The following is a 19,523-nucleotide window of genomic DNA, read 5'->3' as shown; positions in this document are numbered from 1 at the left end:
CATGCAGAGATATCAAAGTGTGGAGCTAGATGAACACAGCAGGCCAATCAGCAACTTAGGAGCATAAAAGCTGACATTTCGGGCCGAGACCATTCATCAGAAAAAGCATGCAGATAAACCACTGGGTTTCTGCCGGGTGCTCTGGGTTTCTCCCACAGTCCAAAAATGAGCAAATGAGGTGGATTGGCCATGCTAAATTACCCATTGTGTTCAGGAATATATAGGTTAGGCGTGTTAGCCCTGGGAAGTGCAGGGTTAGGGGATGGGTCTGGGCGGCATGCTGTTCAGAGGGTCAATGTGGCCTCATTGGGCCAAATGGCCTATTTCCACACTGTAAGGATTCTGTGAACAACCTGATGACAGGCCTCAGATTGGTCAAGCTGTAGTTTGTTACAAACCTGCAAGAGTAGTACAACCTGAAACCTCCAGAGCTAGTAAGCAGAAGACTGTGGCCTCCCTTCTCTCTGTGTGAATGAAAAGACAAAAAACTCATGAACTTAAAAGAAAGGATGCTAATGTAAGAAAAGACCTTGGTGCAGCAAGCAATTATTGAGTGAAAGAATGACCTTCGTTTTTCAAACAGCATAAAGCTCTGAGGGAAAAGGTATCCACCTTGTGGTCTGAACTTCCAATCTCCAGAATTTTGTTTTCCTCACCTGTTTATATTTTTCAATCCATAGCATTTGTTCAAATCATCTTCCTTTTCACTGTCTTATGTGAATGAATGTGTGCATTATTGGGCTTTTAAGGTTATAGTTTAAGTCACATTGGGGGCTTCTAATGACATTTAGTAAAGAATATTTTTGTTTACAATAAAATAGTTATTTTCCTCTTAATGCTGAAATATAGTATGAATGACTGATATGAATGGCAAAAGTAAATCAGACAAATTGATCATATTTCTGGTTTAAATTAGAAATTTGCATAATGGCTTGGAGAATATTGGGTCTTAATTATTAGTGTAGTCTTCCCTGATAAAGTATAACAAAATGAAGATATCCCTTCAGAATTCACATCCACCATCTGTTAGTTCATACTCACTATTTCTTACCATGCCCTTATTTGGTGTTCACTGGATCCTCCACCCAATTGACTATGTTCTCACTTTCTTGTTCATTTACTAAGTTTGGATTTCTCTACTCCCTTTAATTCCTGCGGCTGTTGAAAAGCTTGGAGTTGCTCCCTTAGTGCCCTGCATTCTCTCTGTATAATTGTAAATACTATCCATGCCCAAATTCTTGATTCTGTGCTCCTACCATACAAACCTCTGGTTCATTTCAAATTGTAAACCATACCTCGAGAGATGAATCAAAGTCTGGAATGCTTCAGTATTTAGAATGCAACGAGATCCGTTGCCATAGTGAAATAAAAAAAATGTGATGAGAGGAGCTGCAGCTTCATATTGTGAAAGTGAATAAATATAGGGTGATGGTAGGTGTTGGTGAAATTGATGAGGGTCTGCTGTCTGAAACAAGACTCTGCAAAATATAAGCTATCGGATCCAGAGTTCATTTTCGTGATGCATTTTTGTTCTATCGATTATCTTGAAGATTGAGTCTTTAAGTTAGATTCAATTCCACACGCGCCAAACGATCACACGATTCCTCAGCTAACAGACTGTTTTAGTGTCTTTTTTGCTGACCGACTCGCCATAATGGGGCCCATTCCTGTTCTGCTTTGATGCCCACATTTGCTGCTGAATCATGATGCAGATGCCTTGTGATTGAATTCCTCTCTATTGAGCCTGTGTGCTGGAGCCAGTCCGATACCTGCTGTTTAAGGCTCTGTAAGATGAGGGAATTCAACATAAATCAGGAATTAAAAAAAACACCTTTCTTCTAGTTTGTATTGCTCCGTACCACCTAGCAAACAGCAAGAGAGCTAATTCATGGCTGATTACTGGAACAGTATTAACAATCACAACTATGACAGCATTATAAGGTGACTTGTACTTTGGAAATTTATCAAAAATCATTTGGAAGACAAAATGAAATCACTGGATGATAATTTGAGGCATTAAGGGCGAATTTTCTACTACTGTGCTTTTGATGCCCAAATCATGGTTGGCCCAATTAAATGACAGCAAAATCAGTCCACGCAATAAGCACTTATTCTCCACATTAGATTTTTCAGTGTATGGGTAGAATTGTCTTTTATTTCGCTCTTAGAGGAGCAGGATCCATGGATCCAGCATATGGTGTCTGTAGAGCAGTCAAGGCATGGATTTCCCAGAGGGGGTGATTGAAGCTTTTACTTTTTGTCTATTGTGAATTAGGTGAAAGAGTCATGGAAACTTTGGAGAAATAGAGCGCCACAACGGATATATGGTGGCTTAGTATTTAGCACTGCTGCCTGACAGTGCCAAGAGACCCTCTTCATAGATTGTGTTTTTCTAAAATTAATCTGTTTGTTTCTATTTATTTGCCAAGATGTTTTAAAGTTGTAACTAATAGATTGAATAGACTACCAGGAAAGGTGGGTCAAACCCAGTAGCCTGAATATTGATTTAAATGAATTTGTTTGGAAGATGGTGAGATTGCTATATGGGAGGATGCAATCAGAAATCCTTATTCACCTAAGCCTTTCTTTTGAAATATGAAGTTATGACATGAATTATCAATGTACGTATTAGTCATTTGGAAAAATGTCATTGGAATTTAAAGATAATACATGCTATGTAAGAGAAGTCAGAGCCAGGATATATAGACATCTATTCATACATCTTTGCTAGAATTCAATAAAACAAGCAACACCATGAAACCCGCAGGCCCGACCAATCCCCCTCCACCGACACCCTCATCCGCCTAGCCGAACTCGTCCTCACCCTCAATAACTTCTGTTTCGATTCCTCCCACTTCCTACAGACTAAGGGGGTGGCCATGGGTACCCGCATGGGCCCAAGCTATGCCTGCCTCTTTGTAGGTTACGTGGAACAGTCCCTCTTCCGCACCTACACAGGCCCCAAACCCCACCTCTTCCTCCATTACATTGATGACTGTATCGGCGCCGCCTCTTGCTCCCCAGAGGAGCTCGAACAGTTCATTCATTTTACCAACACCTTCCACCCCAACCTCAGGTTCACCTGGGCCATCTCCAACACATCCCTCACCTTCCTGGACCTCTCAGTCTCCATCTCACGTAACCAGCTAGAAACTGATGTCCATTTCAAGCCCAATGACTCCCACAGCTACCTAGAATAGACCTTCTCCCACCCACCCCCCTGCAAAAATTCCATCCCCTATTCCCAATTCCTCCGCCTCCGCCGCATCTGCTCCCAGGATGAGGCATTCCACTTCCGCACATCCCAAATGTCCACGTTCTTCAAGGACCGCAACTTTCCCCCCACAGTGGTCGAAAACGCCCTTGACCGTGTCTCCACATTTCCCTCAACACATCCCTCACACCCTGTTCCCGCTACAACGCCCCCAGACGATCCCCCTCATTCTCACATACCACCCCACCAACCTCCGGATACAACGTATCATCCTCCGACATTTCCACCATCTACAATCCAACCCCACCACCCAAGGTATTTTTCCATCCCCACCCTTGTCTGCCTTCTGGTGAGACCACTCTCTCCGCGACTCCCTAGTCCGCTACACACTCCCCTCCAACCCCACCATACCCGGCACCTTCCCCTGCAACCGCAGGAAGTGCTACACTTGCCCCCACACCTCTTCCCTCATCCCTATCCCAGGCCCAAGATGACCTTCCATATCAAGCAGATATTCACTTGCACATCTGCCAATGTGGGATATTGTATCCATTGCACCCAGTGTGGCTTCCTCTACTTTGGGGAAACCATGCAGAAGCTTGGTGCCGCTTTGCAGAACACCTCCGCTCGGTTCGCAACAAACAACTGCACCTCCCAGTCGCGAAACATTTCAACTCCCCCTCCCATTCTTCAGACGACATGTCCATCATGGGCCTCCTGCAGTGCCACAATGATGCCATCCGAAAGTTGCAGGAACAGCAACTCATATTCCGCTTGGGAACCCTGCAGCCCAATGGTATCAATGTGGACTTCACAAGCTTCAAAATCTCCCCTTCCCCCACTGCATCCCAAAACCAGCCCAGCCTGTCTCTGCTTCCCTGACCTGTTCTTCCTGTCACCCATCCCTTCCTCCCACCTCAAGCCGCACCTCCATTTCCTACCTACCACCTCATCCTGCCTCCTTGACCTGTCCATCTTCCCTGGACTGACCTATCCCCTCCCTACCTCCTCACCTATACTCTCCTCTCTACCTATCTTCTTTTCTCTCCATCTTCGGTCCGCCTCCCCTTCTCTCCCTATTTATTCCAGCTCCCTCTCCCCATCCCCCTCTCTGATGAAGGGTCTAGGCCCGAAACATCAGCTTTTGTGCTCCTGAAATGCTGCTTGGCCTGCTGTGTTCATCCAGCTCCACACTTTGTTACCATGAAACAAAATGCATTTTTTAAGGGTCTCATTTTTAACATTTATTTCAAGTGGATTCATGTGTTCTAATTCAAGGCAGGGACTTTTGGAGCAAATCCATGCTCCCTGAGTTTGATTTCGGTGATCGTGCCCTGATCTTATTTTAATACCCTGGTCAGGAGTAGAGGGGCAGCTCATTGGGCGGATGTTAAAGCAAGTCAGTTCTGCTGTCTCCAGATCAGTTCAGGGCAGCCACAAGAGTTGCTAGCTGTAATAGCAGTCTGTGGAAAAGGCCGACCTAGGTATTATTGCAGCTGTTAAAATCAGAATAGAACAAATCATTATACCCCAGCGTCACCCCTCACACTCCCTTACCTGTCCCATATATTCCCTATGTCCTATCTCATGTACCTCACCATGCTCATAGCCTCTTGTATCCTTCATGCCAAACTATACCTATCTATCCTTCACCCTACGACCCTTTAGAGTCTTGATGCTAACTTAGTTGCAAATCATGCCGCCATTGCCTACATCTGCTCCCTTTTTGACTTTGTACCATTCGCGTAACCTCAGCAGTATCCATAATAAAAACTGAAAGCCATGAGCCACATGACACTAAATTATAGTCCAACAGGTTAATTTGAAATTGCAAGCTTTCGGAGAACTGCTTCTTCATCAGGTGAAGTGGACAGAAGTGCACAGCACACAATTTATAGGTGGAGAATCATTGCCAATTTTAGGTAACTAAGAATGTCACAAGACAAAATAAATAACAAGTCTTTACAAATGATCATAAGTTTCAAACAGTGTGAGTAAAGTACCAATAGCTAAATCGGAAGTGACGGGATAATTTATAATCCAATAAATTAAAGAACGTTAATTACCTAAAATTACCTTGCAATAATCTCTCCACCTATAAATTGTGTGCCTGTGCACTTCTCTCTGCTTCACCTGATGAAGGAGCAGTGCTTCGAAAGCTTGTGATTTCAAATAAACCTGTTGGACAGTAACCTGACGTCGTGTGATTTGTGAAAACCGAAAGATCAGTGGATCTTTTAATCAAAAACAAAAACAGAAATTGCTAGAAAAGCTCAACAGGTCTGGCAGCATCTCTGAAGACAAATCAGTGTTAACTTTTCGGGCCTGGTGACCCTTCCATCACCTCTGAGGAAGAGTTCTCAAGCACTTGACAATTCCAAAGAATTCATCCACTTTCTTTCTACCTTTATCAATCCCAAAAGGCACCTTACCGTCTCAGAAATCTTGACAGACCCCACCTATAGAGTATAAAAAGATCCCTGAGAGAACTGTGAATGCTGGAAATCTGCAATAAAAACAGAGATTGCTGGAAAATCTCAGCAGGTCTGGCAGCATCTGTGGAGAGAAATCAGAATTAATGTTTTGGTCATGTTTCACGAGCAATAATTTTAACTGACTGAAGGCAACTACACCTTCAACCTGTGCAGCTGTCTTCAAGTGTATATGCAAAATGTATGTGCAAAATGTAATGAACCCACCCTACTTTCCATTCGAAAATGACGAGTGCCTGGTTCGTGGTTAGGATTTATGAGATAATTTTGGCTAAGTAAGAGACTCTTTCTGGCATGATGATAAAATGGCTTCTGGACAGATATTACAACCATGAAAATAAATTTTTCAGTGGTCTGTGGCCTAAACGCTTGGTCTGCAGATTAGTCTATTTAAAAAAAAAGAAACATCGTCACCTCTTGGTCTCTAGAGGAGGAAGCATGGATTTTTTTTCGATTCTTCAGTCGTACAGATTGATATGAAAACGGTAAATTTGATGCATACTGGAGAGGACATTCCTCTCCAAACTTTTCAGTGCATTGTTCAGCCTGCAATAAGCATCACGTTAAGATATGGTTGAGCAGCGTAAGATAAACCATGGTAAGGTAAGATGGTTCTTTTGTTTCTCTCTCACACATTATTTCATAGCATTATTATTTGCTCACTTTTTACTTACAAAGTAACAAATACTCGGGTAGCATCAATGCTTGTAGATGACGGTGTCAAGGTCCGGAAGAAGAGGCCATAATTTTCCCTTCAAGTCTTTGGAAGGCACCAATCAGATTACTGGACAGAATGCTGAATGGAGCTGGCATTCATAATGATCTCAACCTCACAACTGTAAAACAGTTGGAAGAAGTTAGTTACTCTTTGTATCCAGGCGAGGCCAAGTACTTCATGCTAGCATGCTCTTCAGCATCCCCCCTGTTAAAACAACGCTTCCATCAGTATTCCCTTCTAGCTAAGATCGTCTTCCTATCCTGTGAATACTTCTTTCTGGATCGTTCCTTGGGGTAGAAGATAACTTTCTTCCATTCTGGTGATGTGGGTCCCACTACAACCCAATCTCCAGATGGTTCACCCTTCGGTCTCTCATGCAGTTTCCCTTCCTATGACGACATAGCACCTTTTATGCACAGCTGTTGTCTTGAGACAGAAAGGATTGGACAGTCCGGAGATGCAGCCAGGAATGGCTTCATGTCAGCATTCAGCTACCATAGGCAAGGGTCAGTTCCTTCCAGCATGTAGAGGCACCTGTAAACCACAATGCTGGCAGAAGACACTGAGAGCACACATATTATTGTCTACAAGGAGTGTCATACCTGCTGCTGAATACCTGTAATATTGGACAGAGGTGAATAAGGATAGCCCAAAGCAATTGCAAATATTTAAAGGCAGAGCAGTAATGGCGATGGGTCAGAATCCCAAACATTACAGGCATTTTTAGGCCTTTAATTCCAATTGTGTCTTTTTTAAAAGAAGGCTGTCACAGAGGCAGGTGTAAACACAAAATTGTATGGTAATTCTTAAAGGTGTCACGGAATATTTCAGACTGGATTGTAAATTCTTGTAACTATAAAGGTAACAAGGAGCGGACACCACCATCCCACTCAGTAACAAGCCAGCCACAGCAAATTATGTTCCATCTGCAGACACGTGTGTTTTCAAGTGGCAAAAACACAATGACAAGGGTTGGTAAAAAGCAAGCTTCAAGTTCATCAGCGTGGACTAGTGAATGTTCTCTGCCTGAGTTCAAGCGTTAGTGTGCTGCAAAGGTCACAGACAAAGAACTAATCTCCTCCCTGCCATTGCCCTACATTCCATGTGAAGATCTCCCTCATTCCAAGTTTCACATTCCAAGTGTCAAAACAAAACAATCAGGACAAGTGAACTTTCAATCACAAGAACTACAAAACCAAAAATCCTGAAAAATGACTTCAACAACCAGTGTCAATATTACTAGCTGCAGTAGTTGCATTGTTCAACTTTCCACGTATGAATCATTCAGAGGCTAGTCTATTTATCTTTTAGTTAACTTATATCTGTTTGGACTCAATTCTTGTTTATAATTTCTGCGTTGTGTCACCAATTATTCTTGTGTTTTGTAATCAATAAACCCACTCTGTATTAATTTAAGAAAACAATAGACAATAGATAATAGATGCTGGAGTAGGCGATTCGGCCCCTCGAGCCAGCACCATCATTCATTATGAGCATGGCTGATCATCCACAATTAGTATCCTGTTCCTCCCTTATCCCCATAACCCTTGATTCCACTATCTGTAAGAGCGCTATCCATCTCTTTTTTGAAAGTATCCAGAGAATTGGCCTCCACTGCCTTCTGGGGCAGAGCATTCCATATATCCATCACTCTCTGGGTGAAGAAGTTTCTCCTCAACTCTGTTCTAAATGGCCTACCCCTTATTTTTAAACTATGTCTTCTGGTTCTAGACTCCCCCATCAATGGAAACAACCTTCCTGCCTCCAGAGTGTCCAATCCTTTAATTATCTTATACGTCTCAATCAGATCCCCTCTCATCCTCCTAAACTCAAGTGTATACAAGCCCAGTCGCTCCAATCTTTCAACATATGATAGTCCTGCCATTCTGGGAATTGACCTCATGAACCTATGCTGCGCTCCCTCAATAGCCAGAATGTCCTTCCTCAAATTTGGAGACCAAAACTGCACACACTACTCCAGGTGCGGTCTCACCAGGGCCCTGTACAGCTACAGAAGGACCTCTTTGCTCCTATACTCAATTCCTCTTGTTATGAAGGCCAGCATGCTATTAGCTTTCTTCATTACCTGCTGTACCTGCATGCTTGCTTTCGTTGACTGATGTACAAGAACACCCAGATCTTGTTGTACTTCCCTTTTACCTAACGACTCCATTTAGACAGTAATCTGCCTTCCTGTTCTTGCCTAGTGAAATCGGCTCCTTTATAGACTCCTTTTGGTTCTAGGAGAAGGATAACCTCAAGGAGTTGGGTGACTAAATGAGGAGATCCAATTCTTCCCTCCTCACCTGGAAGCTTCACAGTGGGATGCCTTGTCTGGAGCTGTAATGAATTGGGTAACCTAACCCACAGTCTGGTCATAACAAATGGCAAAAAAATCTTAAATATTTACTTCCTACATTTTATTGTGTGCATTTAAAAAACTTCAGCCTCTTCTCAATCAGGGTTTTACCACTCCCCCATTCTGGCTTCTTGACCATCTTTAATTTTCACTGATGCACTATTGTTGACCATATTGTCATTTAAGACGGGTGTAAACCCTGGAACCCCCCCTTTATAAAATTTATCCTTCTCTATCTTACCTTTAAGATGCTTCTTAAAATCTATATTGCTGACCAAGCTATCGGTCACCCATCCAAATGTCCTAATATGCAATGTCTTGGATAATGTTGTTGTGCATCTTCCTCCATGGGTTAAACCTTAAGCAAGTGTAGCAAGCAGCAGCCTACTGGTGAGATGACTGCGCAGTCCTGGGATTATGAGTAAATGTTGTGAAGGTATTAAAAGCTGTGAATCGGGTAGAGTTATCTTTCATTTATCTTTTTCCATCAGTGCCAACAATGCTGATAAATGGTCGAATCAATGAAATAATTTAGCTCCACCATTGTTTGTAATTACTTATTTATGCTGAGATTCACTGCCAAAATGAAAGCAAGTTTACTGGCTCTTGGTATAATTAATATGTAAGTCATGCAGCTGTGTTTGTTGCGTAAATATTGTTAAAGCTGATAGTTGAGGGAGAAAATGTTAAATGAGGTATAAGCTGAGGTATTTGGGTGTCCACTGGGTTGATTTTGTGGGCATTCTTGAGTATTGTGAATATTAAAACTGAACTTGGCTCAGAATGCTCATGCTGTAGCACCTGATCAAACATGCAACATTTGATAGATGTGCCAGTTTGACAAGCCTTCATAAATCTGGACATCATGCTGTAGCTGACTTCCACCAAGGATGCATGTATGGGTGCAGTTCTCCATTTCATCCTGGGTAAAAGCATGGTTTTAAACTCCACTTCTGGTAATTGTTCATACTGAGATCTGATATCAGAAGAACTTACATATGTGCGGATCAGGAAAGGATTGACAGGCTAGGTCTGCATTCTCTTGGAAAATAAGGAACGCTGAGTGATGACCTTACAGAGACACTTAAAATTATGAAGAGTTTGATGTTACCTTTTTAGAAGATAATACATGTAACTCGAGGTCATCAACATAATATACACATCAAGAATCCAGTAGGGAATTGAAAAGAAATATCTTTTTTTAAAGAGTGGTGAGAATGGTAGAACAGGAAATGGGTGAAACGAATAGTGTGAATGCATTAAAGGACAAGCTAGATAAACATGACAAACAAGAGAGTAGAGAGTTTTATAACAATGAATTTAGATGAAACATTGGAGGAGGCTTAAATGGAGCATAATACCACCATAGACAGATTACATTAAGCGGCCTGTTTCAATACTAAACATCCTAATTTGATATAGCCAAGTCCACATACCAGTGTCTTAATTTTCTGAATTACATGGTGAAAAACATTTCACTCACAGCGAATACATCCCCCACCATCACCATTTCAGGTAGCAGTAGACATAGTGCAACTTTGTAGAGCTTTATATAAACACAGGTAACATTTGTTCCAATTCAACAGAATACACATAGGTAGCTTGGACTGTTCAGAAAACAGAGGTGACCTTATTCAGCAAAATCACAGTCCTTGTCTCAACCATTCAAAATGTATTAAACATTTGAAGAAATTTATCATCAAATGGTCTGACAATATCATGGGAGCGTCATCCTCAGTCATGCTACACAGGGAAAGTTTGTCTTGAATGCTAGTTTGTTGCACGTCTCTCCATATTCAATTTGTGTGACTTTTTCCCTTTGCAGGAATTAAAATATAAGATATTGATCAGGTGTAAGTATGTTCGAAAGTTCAGTTGCATGTTTCCAGCAATCTGGGAGCTTGTGGATGGAGACACTAGAGATGACAGTGAAGATTTTGATCCTGAAGCAGAATCTGAAGTCAAGAGTGTGGTACCAGCTGGGATACGGACATTCAGGATGAAGAAGGTAAAGTCCAGGGTAGAGTGTCATTAGTCTGGCTCACATATGCTGCACAAACTCGAAATATGAGACACTGACCTAAAATATTCCAGAGTTGTGGAGATTCCACAAAGTTCCCAAACTGATGGAGGGATCCAGGTTTGAAAGACAAAGGAAAATGGTTGGGGTGTAATTCATGCGAGAAAAATTTGAACTCAGCAGGCTGTTTGAACGCACTGCTGAACTCCAGAGACCTCATTTTGGCTGTTGCAATGTTGAAGTCTAGCATTAATGGAATTGACATAAATGTGATGGAAGTCAGATAAAATGTGACATGTAACTGCCATGGGTCAATGACTGTGTGGCATTTGCAGATTCTCCCTGTGTCAGTGTCGGTTTCCACTGGGTGCTCCGGTTTCCTCCCACAGTCCAAAAATGTGCTTGCTAGGTGGATTGGCCATGCTATAAATTATCCATAGTGTTCAGGGAGGTGTAAGTTGGATGCATTAGCCATGGGGAGTGCAGGCTTGCTGGGGTAGGGTGGAGGACTGGGTCTGGGTGGGATCAGTTTGGAAGGTCGGTGTGGATTCATTCGGCTAAATGGTCTCTTTCTACATTGTAGGAATTCTATAATATGTTACAAAAGGATTTAAAACGTTTAGTGTGGGGTGTAAGCCCATACTGAATCGAGGTTTATTTATCTTTGCAAGAGATTAACTGCTTTACAATTAGACTATTTGAAAGCTCGGTAAATCAATAGCAGTGTATTAGCCATGCACTGAAGTGAGTGATCCATTACCGAGTATGTTCACGTCACTAGTGGACTTGATTCAGAAATTGGAAGCTATTCTACTGAGGCCATGTGTGGATTTTTTGTTTTCTATTGGGTAAGTAGCTTGTGTCAGGAATCTTGTAGTTGCTGCATCCAACTTGGAAGAAAGGTCCTAGAATGATGAGAACTTCAGTCCAGGAAGGTGGGCGCAGGAATGTATTAGACAGAGAAGCAGGGGCAGCAGTGGTGGTTAGTGCCAGGTGGGGCTGGTCAAAAGGCCTACTTGGTTACATTTCAGGACATCTACCTCTCTCCCCTCTCACCCCATCATCCCACTCATCCCACTTATGCCACAAGCATATCTATGCAACTTGATACCTACTCAGCTCAATAAAACCTTGATGCCTGCTCATGCCAACTCATGTAAATCCATCCATTCACTTGTGTAGTATATCCTCCATGGCATCTCACCCATTATCCACCATTTGAGAGTGAGAGCGAGGGGGATCCTGTGCTTTGGCAACAGTGCAGAAGATTGCTGGGTCTGCAACTTCAACAAGAGTGGGAGAGGAAGCAAGCTCAACAGCTTCTCAAACAATGTGAGAAAGTGTGAATAGCAGCTTCAAAAAGAGAAGAGTGACCCATTGAAGACAGAGATGAGGAGAACTTGTTTTTTGAGTTTTAGTCTGTGGTATTCTCTTCCCAGCCCCTCCCCTGATAACTGAAAGCAGCAGAGACAGATTTATTGAAGATTTAAAAGATGAGTTAATTTCTTGATTGCCAAGGGACTCAAAGGGTACAGATTGAAAACAGTATGAGATGGGGTTGGGACCACAACCAAAACAGCCATACTCATATTGAATGGCAGAACAGTTTCAAGGGACCAAATGGCCACGACTGTGTTTTGGACTGTTCAAGAGCTTTTTAGGGAAGAGCACCCTTGTTTGACCCTACACTTTAAGTGAAGAAGTGAATCCTGACTTCACTTCTGTATACCTCCCAATCTCAACTCTCCCACAGAGGAAGCAAGAGCTGCTTTTTTTCTTGTCAGAGTTTTCAATCATTTTAAACATCTCAGTTAGGTAATCCCTTAATCTTCTATATTTGAGGGAATACGCACCACTCCATTATTTTCAGATGTTACTGAAATGATTGTTCAGATTTCAGTCTGAAGGAGAGCTAACACCTCCTCTCCAGCATTCATTGTTTCATTATTTATATTACTCATTTTCTTTTTGCAGTGTCTAAGATATTGTGCATATCTAGTCATTTAACATCAAATAGTTAGCTAAACTGAATGGTCCTAGGGTGGTTAATTTTGCAATTGTCCACAAGAAGAGACTTTCAATCAATTAACAATCACTGCTTTGACTTACTGAAACATATTTGCTTTGGTTGGTCCCCATACATTTGATGACTCAATGCCACTCGGTTTGTTTTTCATATGTCCTTAAAGCTACAAAACACAAAGTCCTATTATTCTGAGCGCAGCTAAGAATATATTTTTCATGTTTTTAATACCATGATGTACTTTATGATGTATGGGTGTAATGTTTTGGACTGAAACACTAATTTATTGAATTCAAAAATGGGAGCACAATCATTTGAGATGACTCAGCTATTTTCTAAAAACTTCAAAAGCTTTGGTTCGCTATTGAGCCTTTGAAGAATTGCACGTTAGTCTTATCTGCACATAAGCAAGCCAAATCAATATCTACCATTGCCATGCTTGAATGGATACTTCTGAAAAAGTTTTCACATTCTTCCAAGAAGAATAGAATTAGTGATCTTTTTTTTTTGACTCTTTGTTATGCTATTACCTGATCTTACTCCCTTTTAAATATTTTACCTGAGTAACTTGTCGGTGCCTGGACTATTTGTCATACTTTTTGCAAGTAAGCTGTTATATACGTGCTTGTTCCTAGACATGTGAAATCTCAGCAGTACCTGATGACTCAGTTCACTAAATGTCAAATGATGTTCTTATTGCACCTCAGAATGACTGCATTAGATAAATGAACAAAACACAATTCAATGGTTTGAATATTGATCCATCAACGTGCTGCCATTATGTTTTGAAAGTCTCATCATGATTGCCACCCATCTCTTTCATACCCTGATTTCATTTCAAGTTTTGTTTAGTCATTGTAACCACTTGATGTATTGCTGAAGAGGGATGTGTTGCCAAAGCTTTTCATCCTCTGCTCATCAGGCCAATATCACTTTTAATGTATATTTTCAAATATCCTCTGATTGAAAGTTAGGAATGTGATGTTCTTCTTTCTGTAGACAGTGCAATGGGCATGGGGAGGTGTGTTATGAGGACTTTTTGGGGCAAATATGAGAATGCCAGATAGTCAACCGATCACAAGACAGAAGATTGGTTGGCAAGTTGGCTGACCAGAGTACCAGCTGTGCGGAAATCAGAGGGGAGCTATATAACTGGTAAGTCCTTGCAGCACCACGAATCACAGAGATTATTTTAAGTTTGGCATTCTTGCATTTTTTTTCTGATGAGTGCAGGACATAAAATGACATGTCTCTCTTTTCAGCATAATTCAAATTCTGTATTCACCAAGTGACTGTAATTATTTTGTTGTCTTGTGGCATTATTTTTGCACCTTGCAGAAACGAATGTTCAGACTTGCCATGGAGTTCTCGAACATTATTGTGTTTTCAAAGTCGGTTGATTTCAAAGATTTCAAACATTCACTGAGCCACCAACTGTTTTACGAAAGCAATTCATTTTCAGAACATGAAGCAATGAAGTTAGTAAAGCAATCTGGTAAGTGTATATTAAATTCGGCTTTCATTTTCAGTTCACTTGAAATTTTGTCTGATTAAACTAGGAGCACAAGTTTTGATTTTCAATTTGTCTATGATATTGCTTAAGTACCAGCTGCAATACACTGAATTTTCTCTTCACATTGGAGTAGGGCAGCAGTTAAATTTCAGAGCCATTACTGTAATACATTTGTTGAGTCAACTGTCACCATAATCAATCATGCCATGGGCCGAAGAATTATAATAGGTTTCCTTCCTGAAGCTCCAAGAGTACCATGTATTAGATTGGAGATACAGCGTAAGATAGAATAGTACTGCACCACTGGAGTTCCTGGCCTTTGGTGGGCTCTAATGCATGTCCTTCTAGTGTAGCATGGGTTGTAGCCATAAATGATATGGTTTATTCTTTACCATCAAGCTATTATCCACAGCACAACAACAATAGAGGCCTTACTCCATTCAGTCAGAGAGTTTTTTAAAAATCATTCATGGGATGTTGGCATCACTGGCTAGACCAGCATTTATTGACTGTCCCTAATTATCCAGAGGGCACTAAAGAGTCAACCACATTGCTCTGGCTCTGGAATCATATGTAGGCTAGAACAGGTAAGGATGGGAGTTTCCTTTCCTAAAGGGCTTTAGTAAACCGGATGAGTTTTCCGACAATTAACAATGGACAATAGATTCATGACTGAATTCAAATTTCACCATCTGCTGGGGAAGGATTGAACCCAGGCCCCCAGAACATTACCTGGGTCTCTGGATTAGCAGTCCAGCAATAATACCACTAGGCCATCACATCTCCATATGATCTCTGGTGGGACTGCTGGAGAAAGGAATTAAACCAGATTAGACTGGGTTAATATAAAAAAAGAAAAAAATTGTAGTTGCTGCTGGTAAGTCCCAGTATTTGTGGTCCAAATAACTGGAGTTGAACTGAATGGCTTGATAGGTCATTTCAGAGGGGAGTAAGAGTCAACCACATTGCTCTGATGGCTTCATGCCAGCATTACTGAGTTTTGCTTTATATTAGCTGAGGTGCAATTTGAATGCATATTCCCAGGGCATTAGCTTGGACCTCTGCATTGCTAATCCAGTGACATTATATTACACCACCCACCCCATCTCCTGCTTTGTGATTGTTTATTGTGCTGTATAACAAAGAACAAAGTACAAAGAAAATGACAGCACAGGAACAGGCCCTTTGGCCTGCGCCAATCCAGATACTCTATCGAAACCTGCTGCCTATTTTCCAAGAATCTGGATCCATCTGCTCCCTGCCCATTCATGTATCTGATACATCTTAAATGATGCTATTGTGCCCTCCTCTATCACCTCCACAGGCAATGCATTCCAGGCACCCACCACCCTCTGCGTAAAGAACTCTTCATGCCTATCTGGGTAAATTGGGCAAACTAACTTCATGTATCCTTTTCTTCAAGCCTCTGAATTTGTAGCTCACAATTCAAAGTTCCTATCAAGAACCTACTGTGCAAGTGCCAGAAGAAATCTTTCCAACTACAAACCCCATGAATTCTGGAATGTTGGTTGTCAAATGGGTAAGTTTCACCCCCATGACTACGCAGTTACTTCATGAACAATTGCTATAGATCATCCTGGATCCTGTCAGAATATAAATTTACATCTGGGTCATCTTAATTTTTAATAAAAGTACTTTGGCTTTGACATTTTGTTGTGGAATATTGGTATATAAAAATTTAACACTTTCATCTGAGCAGCCTCTCGACCCAAGAATGAGGATGAGAAGATGAATGAACTTCCACTTTCACTAGTTGCATACTGTTTGGAGTACTTTCTAAGCTTTACACACCCAAGGATTGGAACTTATTCATTGTTACTATGTCGACCCATTGTATAGTCTGGTCCAACTATATGCTTCTGGTCTGTTTCCTCCTCAACAGCAATTTGAGGGACCAGTGGAATGCTTCCATTGCAGATTAGGTTACCTTGGCCAGGCAGGATGAACAAAAGTTTTGATCAAGTTCTCAGATAACCATTTCCAAATTGAAGAACTACTCCACATTTAAAGAGCTCAGAAATCGTTTTAGGGAAAAAAAAGTTGAGGTTCGCAATGATAAATGAGAACTGTGGAAACAAAAATGAGACCTTGGCCTAGACCAAATTTGAGTCAACTTGTATGTGGTACAAAATTTCTTATAGTCTATTTACTATCCTAATAGTCAGCCTTGACTCAAATTTGCCTTTAAATCAGAAGGCTGCAGGTTCAATTTCTACCTCAGAGAGCTAAGCACAAATCCAAAGCAATAGTCGAGTGTAGTACCAAGTCAGCACTGTGCTGTGTTTTCAAAGAAAGGGTAAATTGAAACTCATGACTGAACAAATCTAAGACAGATGGTTGATATGGAGGATAATCACTCAGCATTGAGGTGACCCAAGTGATGGTAGAAATACTGAAATGGCATCTAGGGTTAGGCAACATATGTTGGCCAAGTCATCAATACCCACTTCTCATGAATGAATAAAACAAAAGAGGGAGGAAGGAAAGACAGGAGTCCCACTTGCCTTCTGAGGAATACATAAAGGATCCCTGGCATTATTAGTCGAAGTGCAGGAGAGTTTCGTCTGGTATCCTGGCCATTAATTATTATTGGAACAATACCACAAACCAGGGAAAGCGAGCTAATTGGATTCAAAATTGTCTCAATGGTAGGAAGCAGTAGGTGATAGTTGAAGGTTGTTTCTTGGACTGGAGGCTCATGACTAGTGGTGTGCCACATGGTCAGTGCTGGCACCTTTGTTATTTGTTATTTTCATAAACGATCATTGATAGTGAGGAAAGTTATCAAAAATTAGAGATGGATCTTGATCAGATGGGGAAGTGGGCTGAGGATTGGCAAATGCAATTCAATACAGACAAGTGTAAGGGGGAAAGCCAAACCAAGTTAGGACGTATACAGTAATTGGTAAAGTCCTGAGGAGTGTTGTGGAACAGAGGGACCTAGGAATACAAGTACATAGTTCGTTGAAAGCGATGTCATAGGTAGACAGGGTGATGAAGAAAACATTTAGCTTGCTGGCCTTCATCGGTCGAGGCACTAAATATAGGAGTTTGGATAGCAAGGTGTGAAGCTGAATGAACACAACAGGCCAAGCAGCATCAGAGGAGCAGGAAGGCTGACATTTTGGACCCAGACTCCTCTTCAGAAATGGGGGTGGGGAAGGGGGTTCTGAAATAAATAGGGAGAGAGGGGGAGGTGGATAGAAGATGGATAAAGGAGAAGATAGGTGGAGAGGAGACAGACCAGTCAAAGAGGCGGGGATGGAGCCAGTCGAGGTGAGTGTAGGTGGGGGCGTTGGGAGGAGATAGGTCAGTCCAAGGAGGATGGACAGGTCAAGGGGATGGGATGAGGTTAGGAGGTAGGAGATGGGGGTGGGGCTTGGATTGGGAGGAGAGGATAGGTGGGAGGAAGGGGAGGCGGGGATGAGCTGGGCTGGTTTTGGGATCAGTAGAGGGAGGGGAGATTTTGAAGCTTGTGAAGTCCACATTGATACCATTAGGCTGAAGGGTTCCCAATTCGAATATGAGTTGCTGTAACTGCAACCTTCGGATGGCAGCATTGTGGCACTGCAGGAGGCCCAGGGTGGACATGTCATCTGCTGAATGGGAGGGGGAGTTGAAATTGTTTGCGACTGAGAGGTGCAGTTGCTTAGTGCGAACCAAGCGTAGGTGTTCTGCAAAACGGCCCCCAAGCGGTTTCCCACTTCCTACAGACAAAGGGGGTGGCCATGGGTACCCACATGGGCCCAAGCTATGCCTGCCTCTTTACAGGTTATGTGGACAGTCCCTCTTCCGTACCTACACTGGCCCTAAACCCCATCTCTTCCTCCGTTACATTGATGACTGTATCGGCTCTGCCTCGTGCTCCCATGAAGAGCTCGAACAGTTCATCCACTTCACCAACACCTTCCACCCCAACCTTAAGTTCACCTGGACCATCTCCAACACCTGTCTGTCTTTCCTGGACCCCTCTGTTCCCATCTCTGCGAACCACCCCAAAACCAATATCTATTTCAAGCCCACCTACTCCCACAGCTACCTAGAATACACCTTCACCCACCCACCTTCCTGCAAAAATTCCATCCCCTATTCCTAATTCCTTCACCTCTGCTGCATATGCTCCCAGGATGAGGCATTCCATTCCCATACATCTTAGAAGTCCTCATTTTTCAAGGACTGCAGCGTCAACCCCCCTTAGTGGTCAAGAACGCCCTCGACCCTGTCTCCCATGTTTCACGCAATTCATCCCTCACACCCTGCCCCCGCAATAACTGCCCTAAGAGAATCCCCCTCATCCTCACATACCACCCCACCGACCTCCGCATACAATGCATCATCCTCCGACACTTCCGCCATCTACAATCCGACCCCATCACCAAGACATTTTTCCATCCCCTCCCTTAACTGCTTTCTGGAGAGACCGCTCTCTTCGTGACTGCCTTGTCCGTTCCATACTCCCCTCCAACCCCACCACACCTGGCACCTTCCCCTGCAACCGCAGGAAGTGCTACACCTGCCCCTACACCTCCCCCCTCACCCCCATCCCAGGTCTCAAGATGACTTTCCACATCAAGGAGATGTTCACCTGCACATCTGCCAATGTGCTATACTGCATCTGCTGTACCCATTGTGGCCTCCTCTACATTGGGGAAACCAAGCGGAGGCTTGGGGACCACTTTGCACAACACCAATGCTTGGTTCGCACCAAACAACTGCACCTCCCAGTCGCGAACCATTTCAACTCCCCCTCCTATTCCTCAGACGACATGTCCATTCTGGGCCTCCTGCAGTGCCACAACGATGCTACCCGAAAGTTGCAGGAACAGCACCTCATATTCCGCTTGGGATTCCTGCAGCCCAATGGTATCAATGTGGACTTCACAAGTCTCTCCCCCTCCCGCATCCCAAAACCAGCCGAGCTCGTCCCTGCCTCCCTAACCTATCCTCCCTCCCACCTATCCCCTCCTCCACCTCAAGGCCCACCCCTATCACCTACCTACTAACCTCATCCCACCCCCTTGACATGTCCATCCTCCCTGGACTGACCTTTTTCCTGGGGTGGCAAGGTGGCTCAGTGGTTAGCACTGCAGCCTCACAGCGCCAGGGCCCGGGTTCAATTCCAGCCTTGGGCGGCTGTCTGTGTGGAGTTTACATATTCTCCCC

General features: G+C 42.8%; 1 protein-coding gene across 1 annotated transcript in view; it reads left to right on the top strand.

Annotated features, from left to right (window-relative positions):
* LOC125463432 (1-phosphatidylinositol 4,5-bisphosphate phosphodiesterase zeta-1-like) overlaps window positions 1-19,523 on the top strand; it is a 72,056-nt gene that overhangs the window by 47,086 nt on the left and 5,447 nt on the right. Inside the window, exons 7-9 of the mRNA XM_059654781.1 lie at window positions 10,609-10,791; window positions 14,165-14,321; window positions 15,763-15,879. Of these exons, the coding sequence (XP_059510764.1) occupies window positions 10,609-10,791; window positions 14,165-14,321; window positions 15,763-15,879 (457 nt within the window). The remainder of the gene's footprint in view (window positions 1-10,608; window positions 10,792-14,164; window positions 14,322-15,762; window positions 15,880-19,523) is intronic.

This window comes from Stegostoma tigrinum, chromosome 25, assembly GCF_030684315.1.
Source record: "Stegostoma tigrinum isolate sSteTig4 chromosome 25, sSteTig4.hap1, whole genome shotgun sequence".
NCBI lineage: Eukaryota > Metazoa > Chordata > Chondrichthyes > Orectolobiformes > Stegostomatidae > Stegostoma > Stegostoma tigrinum.
Note: the sequence above shows the minus strand (reverse complement) of the source record. Positions and strands in the feature narration are given on the sequence as shown.